Here is an 8,690-nt window from a genome sequence, read left to right as displayed (position 1 = left end):
AGATCCAGAATCAATAATCCAAACGGATTTATCATTCTCTAAAACACATGTTTCTAAGATAAATGAACTATAATCATTACCTTTGTTTTTCGCTACTAGAAACTTGGGGCAATCTCGTTTCCAATGCCCCTTCTCTTTGCAGTGAAAGCACTTATCTTTACCTTTCTTGTTTTTCTTGTTCTTCCCCTTAGGCGTCTGTGCACTTGGTTGTGCACTCGTCTTTGCAGCCTTTGCAGGCTTGGGGTTGTTTATTTGTCCACATTTCCTCTTGTTTCCAGCTTTTGAAGACGAAGTTTGGTTAGCTTCAGCCTTAGCTAGATGTGCAGCAACATCAGTAGTCTTATTTTCACCTCCTTTACTAGGTCCACCCATGACAGGTTCAATAATCTGAAGCTCGTTCATGAGTTGCGTCAGACCATAGTTGAGTTGAGCACGAACGTGCAGACACGGTGCCATCCGAGAATTTACGGTGCCATCACGAACGTGCAGAGATGGTGCTATCCAAGCATTTACGGTACCATCACGAGCATTGACGGTGCCATCACTAACGTGCGGACACGATGCTCGTTCTAGGGATTCCTCAATCATGACGAACTTGGAGTTGTCACCAATCAACTTTATGTTGATATTCTGCTTCCAATTAAGGAAGTTTTTTCTAGTGAGTTTCTCCATCGAAAGTTGAGAAAGGATGGGAGTAGACACAGACACTACTTAGTTTAAAACTACAAATTACCAATAAAATAGAAATCAATCACATTTGCTCAATAAAACTTCTATTCACACAAATTTCAAGAAATAGCACAACATATACCAAAAATATGTAAGATATGAGAAAAAATACAAAAAACAATCATATCCCTATTTCTTTAGGTTTTTAACTAATCTATGATATCCTTGTCCCGGTTGGCGAGAGTCAAAAATACCACTAGTTAAATAGAGTTGTAAACTCATTTAATAATGGACACCATTATTAACAACCTACTATTCGATCAAAATAAGAAAACAAAATCTCTTATTTTATGAGCTAGACCCACGGTTTCAATAATCATAGATTTAGTCCTAGTAGTCACCGTAGGGGTGAGTCTAGTAGAATTTGACCTATAATTATCTATCTTTCGAGATCTAACCTTGTCAAAATAACTAATGAACACCTTCCGTAGGGGGACGAATCAAAGCGCCTCGAGGCCCCATTAAGCTATTGACTGTGTTAAACCAACGGTGGAGATCGAATAAAATTCTTAAAATAAGCTCATTATAAAATTAAAATTAGTATTTTTATTATTTATTTTTAGAAAATTAATGACTATGGTTTTCCAAAAAAAAGTAAACAGATTAAATTTTTTAAAACCAAAGTCCTATAATTTCTTATTAATTCTAAAGTGTCACATTGAAACAAATTCAATTAATTTAGAATTAATTTGTTGCTAATCAATATTTAGGTTTAACTAATATAATGAACCTATACAATTAAGTCCAACTCAGGTAAATGGGCCTTAACAATTGGGCTTGTATGGAGGAGGGCTGGGTCCAGTATGTCGTTCCCACTACAAAGGTCCCCTATCTTCCATACAAGGTCCAAAAGACAGGAATTTAAACCTTCGTTTTATTAATTGTTATTAATTGATTAGGTCCACTATAGTCATGCAAAGCAAATGGGCCTTCACAAGTGGAATCACCCACAAGAGAGGAATTTAAACTTTACATTTTCTAATGGGCCCAAATAAAACCTATCATTTTATGAATATTTTATTTGGCAAAATACCATATATCTAACAAACATATGGGCCACTATATGCATCTAAGCCCAATTGCAAACATACCACATATAGTGCAAACAGACATGTTATAATTGGATGGGCCTAATCATGTTACTATATGAGCAATTCTATGAATTTATGCAAAAATACCACAATTTATTTCATTTGCAAAAATACCACAATTAATTATCTAGAATTTATAAAAAAAAATTCAAATTAATTAAATTTTTACAAAAAATAAGTCAATTTAAATGAAATTTATCAACAATTAACAATAGTTAATTTAAATTTCATTTATCAACAATCAACTTGGTTTTAGGTTAATTTGAAAAAAAAAATATTAATTTAATTTAAATAGGATTTATCAACAATTAACCAAAGTTAATTTAAATCCCATTTATTAAAAAAATATTTTATTAATTGGCTGAAAAAAAAATGATATTTTTCAAAATTTAACCAATTTTAAATTTTAAAATCAATATTTTAACTATTTTCCAAAAATATCTTGTGTTGTTACAACTATTATCTAATATTTTAACCATTTAAAAATAATAAAATACAAATAGTTATAACAAGCCTAAAATATCTCAAATAGTTAAACAAATTCAAATATCCATAAAAATATCTAACTAACAATGTTTAAATTTCAAATGATTTAAATATTAAAAATTATAGAATAAAAAGATATTTATATTTTCAAATAAAGATTTAATAAAAATATCAAAAATTTAAATGAAAATATCTTAAATATGTGATATCATAATTCTAATATTTTAATATATTAAAATATTTAAAATTCAGTTGTTAGTCTATTTTTAAATTTGAATTTGAATGTTTGTAGAAAATATCTAATTATTTAAATCTCAACTAACAAAAATATCTTATTTAAAAAAAAATAATAAATGATAAAAAAATAAAGATATTTTAGGTTTTGATTATAAATAATAAATTTCCACAATTTTAATTTTCTTAAATTTTCAAAAAAAAAAAATTAAAAATTAAAAAAAATGATGAACAGTACCCGATACGGGGTACTGTTCACTGGCTGCTGGTGTCTAGGCATGTGCGCGCGCACACAGGTGCTGCGTGTAGGGCGCGCGCGCGGAGGCTGGGTGGTGGCGCGATGGGCGCGCGCGCGGAGGCGTGCTGGGCGCGCTGTGCACGCGCGTGCGTGCGCTGCTGCGCACGGTGTGCGCGCGCGTGTGCGCGTGCGCATGGCAGCCAGAACAAAAAATTTCGAAAAAAATATTTTGTGCAATTTTTTCAACTAAAACCATTTTCTAATTAATTTTTAACATGTTTTACACAAAAAATAAAGCATATATAAAAACTAATAGCATAGAAAACACAACAAAAATAACCTAAAAATTGCTAAAATTCACATAAAATCAATATGTTCATAAAAACATGAAAAACCATCCAATTATTCAAACATATCATATAATCCAATTTTAAACATGTTCATGCATGAAAATAAAGATTACCAAAGGCTCTGAGGCCAGTTGTTGGAAAAATCTTATACATGATCTTTATTTATTTTCATGTATATCTAATATTAAACAAATTAATACAAGATAGCCTAAAACATGTTTCTAAAATTGAATTGAAAGAGAAACAAATAATATAATACTTACAGTATATGCAGCGGAATTAAAGAGTCATTCCTTCAGTTTCTCTAACTCTTGTATCCTTTCTGTCGCAGAGTATTATCAAGAAACTGAACCGATCTTCTATTTTCTTCACGATCTTCCAATGTATCCTTAGAACCACCTAGACTAGTGTGGGCAATTCTCAACACATGAGATAGATATAGAGAGAAGAAGAGAAAATAACAAAGTGGCTTAGAAAAGGACTTGTGTTTAGAGAGAATATAAAACTATCAGAAAATCTGACTTGTCTGTCGTCTCTAAAATCTTCTCTCTAAGCACTCATTTTATAGACTCAATTAGGTTATTTAATTTAATTAAAAAATCAATAAAATAACAGTCATTTTGAAGCCCTAGGTCGAAATTATCATGGGCTATAGGCCCGTGAAATTTCTCATTTGATTATAAGCCCATTGGACTTAAAATCAAGGCATGTATTATTTTCTATTAATTTAATTAATTAAATAATTATTTAAATCCTTTATCAAATTAATTATTTATAATTTGAACCTTGATTTAAATTTATTTATTAATTTAGATACCAATTTATCTTAATTAATAAATCTGCCATAATTTCTCTTTTCTTCTCAAAATTACACAACTCTGTGAAACTATCCAAAATTGACCTGGTCAACTTTGATAATTCTAATTGATGATTAAATCAATTAATTGAGACTATCTAGATGATTTTATCCAAGGTACAATGGGGACCATGGGCCTATGAAATCAAGCTCCAATAAGTTATCATAAATCTAACAAATAAATTTACTAACTTATTAATTCCTCGTGACTCCACTATAGACTCGGAATTGCACTCTTGAATTCATAGAACGCTCTATAACAAATATAGATACGCTATTAATTATCCATTGTTACAACCATAATTGTCACTCAATCCTCTATAGACGGTCTACAATGAGATAGGACTAAAATACCGTTTTACTCCTCATTGTATTTTATCCTTAAAACACTTAGTTCCTTGTAAATGATATTTCAGTAAACTAATTTAATTATTGAAATGAGATCTCTATCATTTAACACCTTGAACCAAACTAAAAGGAAACCATCGTTTCACTTCTTCATCAGAAGCTATAGATGTTCATATCTATGATTAACACTCCCACTCAATTATACTACCGAGTTCCCAAGATGTAAGTATGGGCTAGTCCGTAGGGTAAGCTGGTAACGAACAAGTCAAAGAACTCAAATAATACAATCAGTTAGAATACTAACCACTCATAATTGAGATTGAATTGACCTATGGTCAACTATATGATATGACTAGAATAGATAATAACGGTATGTTTACTTATCTTATCAACTGTCAATATCGGTCCTGTCCGATGTAACAAATACATCCGATCTTATCTACTTTGCTAATGTTCTGGAAAGAACATAACACTGTAATGTGTAAGTAGATCATATCGTAGATTGGCAAGTCAGTGTAAATCCGGTGCACTGACTAATTTTAGGACTAACTTATTTTGAACATATAATCATATTTATATTCCACTGTGATTACGTCACTATAAATAAGATTAGCTATATGCTCGGGATTTAATAGAAGTTTATATTAAACAAATAATCATGAAAATAAAACATGTGAGCAAAGTGATTGACCAAGTCAAAAAATGATTTATATTCTTTTATTGATAATAAAATGAGATTACAAAGATTTTGGGTTTTAATTAAGGCATAAAACCCCAACAAATTTGACAATAACTTCCTCCATATCTTGGTATAATTACAATATCTATCATCCACACTTGGACCACATTATATTGACCATCTTAAGCTTAAGATTGAGGTCAAATAGTCAACACTGTCATGACATTGGGGCAAAAAGTCAACATTAAGCTCATCTTCCTATTCAATGATTATGTTGTACTCAAGATCCTTGGGTTTGTTTTTGTATTTTCACATTGGTTCAACAAATGTTAGTCCCCTATGTTTGATTGGGCTATTTCAAGGAAAAAAAAAGGTAGGAAGCTAGAATATATATGTACTTGTATTAATGATCATAAGTAAACATATAATCATATTTTCTTATAAAGAATTATATACCAACACTACTATTAATACTCAGTAAAGAAATGCTTCTACAACAACTTCATTGATGCAACTCTGTTTTACTTCTAAAAAACAGAGTACCTTTCAGGCTACTCTTCACGTAAATAGAATTGTCCCTGTTTCAAAATCAGTACATAGTTACTCAAATTTTTCATTTTATGATTTGTCAAATGCACTTATTTTCGAATACTCATGCCTTGTACCTCATCAAAAAGCATATTTGAGACTCATAACATACACATACCATATATACACATAACATAATTAATTATAAAAAAATATTTTTGTTTTGTTAATAAATATACATATATATAAATATATTAAATAACATAAAGAAGTGGTCTTGGTGAGTGGAGCTCTAAAGCTATTGATGGAGTGTTTGTAATTGCGAAGAAGAAGGGTTCTACAGGCCATATCGTTGAGCAAAAAAACAAGGAGAAGTGTTAACCATAAAATTGAAATAAAAAGTACGAAACCGTATCAATGAAAAAAACTCATTGTAAACGTATAAAAGTAATTTGTTTAGTTTAAATGGTGAATGATGTAAATTTCTCTTTAAATAATACATATGTTTAAATATAACCTTTTGTTGGTTTAAATTTTTTTAAATTAAATAATTAAAATTTGATGAAGTAAATTTTAATTTAGAAATTTTTAATATTTTATTATATTTATTCATATGTATTTTTTCTAATTTTTTTTAGAATAAATGTATTTAATTTAAAAACTAGAATGTTTTTAATAGAATAAAAAAGTATATTTTACGGAATTTTAGTTTAATAGTTTTTTAATAATGTTTTTAAAAAAACAAAAAAGATCTCATTTTTATTTTTTTAAAACTATAAATAATGTCTTCATTTAATTTTTTTTATATATTTTTGTCATTCTTTATAATATATGACATATTTTTTTAATATTTATATAATAATTAAAAAAACATATTAAAAATAAATTTATACATTTTCTAAGTAAACGTATATAGGTGTAACATGGTGTCTTCTAAATGTTTGTTAAAATAAAAATAAACCTCGTAACCCATGAAGTATGATACATTGTCTCTATTTACATGTGTAAAAAATTGGGCTGACTTTAATTAATTAAAAAACTACCATAGTGGGTTGTTGAATCTTGCAAAAGCTAAAAGACCATGTTATTCTTGATGGAGAAATTTTCAAATTTATATTATGTCAAGCTCAAGAAATTTAAAGTAGAATCTTACATTATTTTTAAAGAAAAGAAGAAGAGAAACGGGTCAAAAATAGACAAAGAATAAAGATGGGCAGCAGTTTCTTTTTTCCTGCATAGGAGAGTGCACTTTAAGTGGACAGATGAAGAGAAAAGAGTGATTTTCTCATATAAACACTCATTTCAGTATTGATCAAAGTCAACCATTTTTCTGTCCATGACCAGAAAACTATTGATTCGACTTTAGTGGGTTTCATCAAGGGTTGTCAAAATTAGACATATCGTTGAAAAATAAAAAAGCTCATATCATAAGTTGGGTTGTTCATTTTAATTATTTTATAATTTTAATGTGATAACTTGATATAGGAATAAATAAAAGGTTCGATGTTTGAAAAAGTTCACCCACTAATTTATTAATTGGTTGAAATAATCTATATCAAAAATACAAGGTCAGATATGTGCTTGTCTCTTCAGAGTCCCAAGATTTCTTAACAAATACCAGAATAGTAATAATATTCATATCTTCTCACTTAGTTAAGAAAAGGAAAGACAAAGCGATTCAAGAAGAAGAAAACATGGGACTTGCAACACGACTTTGGAGCCTCCTCTTGCATGCTGCACTTTTTATATTGGTAAACTTTTGTTCTCTTCAATTTTCTCAGAGCTATGTATGTAACGTGAAAAAAGTTCAAATAATTATATATAAGACGAATAAAAAAAAAGATCATATCGTGCCTTAGTAAAAACGGGAATATAAATTTTAGGATTTAATATATGATGAAATTTTTGTCAGTGTGTAGAGCAGAGCAGTGGCAGAAAAACGACAATTGGATCAAAGAAAGACATTATCATCAAAGATCATGCTCATTCATCCTCCCACGGGCATCACATGACGACGATGGATGATCCTTCACTTAACGTTTTCTTCACCCCGAACGACCTCAAAATTGGGAATACGATTCCCATATACTTCCCTGAGAAAAACCTTTCCCTTTCGCCTCGATTACTCACCAAAGAAGACTCAGATTCCATTCCATTCTCTCTATCGGAATTCCCTTTTCTCCTCGACTATTTCTTATTCCCCAAAGAATCCCCACAAGCTAAGGCCATGGAGTACACTCTCAAGCAATGCGAGCTGGAGCCCATCCAAGGGGAGACCCGATTCTGCGCGACCACGTTAGAGTCCATGCTCGACTTTGCATCGGATCTATTTGGGCCTGGCGTCCGATTCCGGATATTGACCACGACCCCTTTGAAAAACTCGAGCGCGCTCTTGCAAAACTACACCGTTTTGGGGGAACCCAAAGAGGTGTTTGCTCCCATAATGATCGGCTGCCATACGATGCCGTATCCTTATGCGGTTTTCTACTGCCATAGCCAGGGGAAAGAGAGTAAGAACAAGGTGTTTGAGGTTTCGCTGGTGGGAGCCAACGGCGAGAGGGTGGAATCGGCTGCGGTGTGCCATATGGATACTTCCCGGTGGGACCGCGATCACGTGTCCTTTCACATGCTCGGGGTTGAGCCACGTAGTTCCCCTGTTTGCCATTTCTTTCCTTCGGATAATTTAGTTTGGGTTCCTTTGACATCTAGTGCTGTCTAAGGGGTATGATAAAAGATGTTGTGCAAAGTATTAAAATGTCAACTGGTATTTGTGTTAGCTACACAATGGCTTGTTTTGTATATTATTAAATATGTTCTGAGTGGATTATGATGTATGTATTTAATGCCCCTTTTATTCACATAACATAAGAGATATGAGTTTGCCAAAGAAAAAGAGTAAAAAGGAACAAAGAGTTGGCTTGATTTATTTCGGGATTTATGCAATATAGTATATATCAAGCAAAAAAATGTTAAAGTGAAAAACATCGTATAAATGTTTATTAGTAGAAAGAAAAAAACAATTCATATCGTTTTACGTGATTTTAGTGTAATGTAGTGATAACCCCAAATAAAGAGAAGACGCATAAGACTCAACCAACTTGCACTTCAGGATGTGCAAAATGCAAGACATGTATTCTTATATCAAAAAATT

The 8,690-nt window shown here is 31.0% G+C and overlaps 1 protein-coding gene across 1 annotated transcript; it reads left to right on the top strand.

The window, feature by feature from the left end:
- Window positions 1–7,066: 7,066 nt before the first annotated feature.
- LOC133819631 (BURP domain protein USPL1-like) lies at window positions 7,067–8,432 on the top strand. Its single transcript, XM_062252929.1, has 2 exons — window positions 7,067–7,290; window positions 7,452–8,432. Exons 1-2 carry the CDS (start codon window positions 7,234–7,236, stop codon window positions 8,256–8,258), a joined length of 864 nt encoding a protein of 287 aa, XP_062108913.1. The 5' UTR covers window positions 7,067–7,233; the 3' UTR covers window positions 8,259–8,432.
- The last annotated feature ends 258 nt before the right edge of the window (window positions 8,433–8,690 follow it).

Source organism: Humulus lupulus, chromosome 1 (assembly GCF_963169125.1).
Source record: "Humulus lupulus chromosome 1, drHumLupu1.1, whole genome shotgun sequence".
NCBI classification, from domain to species: domain Eukaryota; kingdom Viridiplantae; phylum Streptophyta; class Magnoliopsida; order Rosales; family Cannabaceae; genus Humulus; species Humulus lupulus.
This window is presented reverse-complemented; position numbering and strand designations above follow the sequence as displayed.

What these genes read in the sequence shown, in the direction of transcription:
- LOC133819631 (XM_062252929.1), top strand. Translation starts at nt 7,234, where the DNA reads ATGGGACTTGCAACACGACTTTGGAGCCTCCTCTTGCATGCTGCACTT. An exon ending in ATGCTGCACTTTTTATATTG is followed by an intron (nt 7,291 to 7,451) that starts GTAAACTTTTGT and finishes AATTTTTGTCAG; the next exon opens with TGTGTAGAGCAGAGCAGTGG.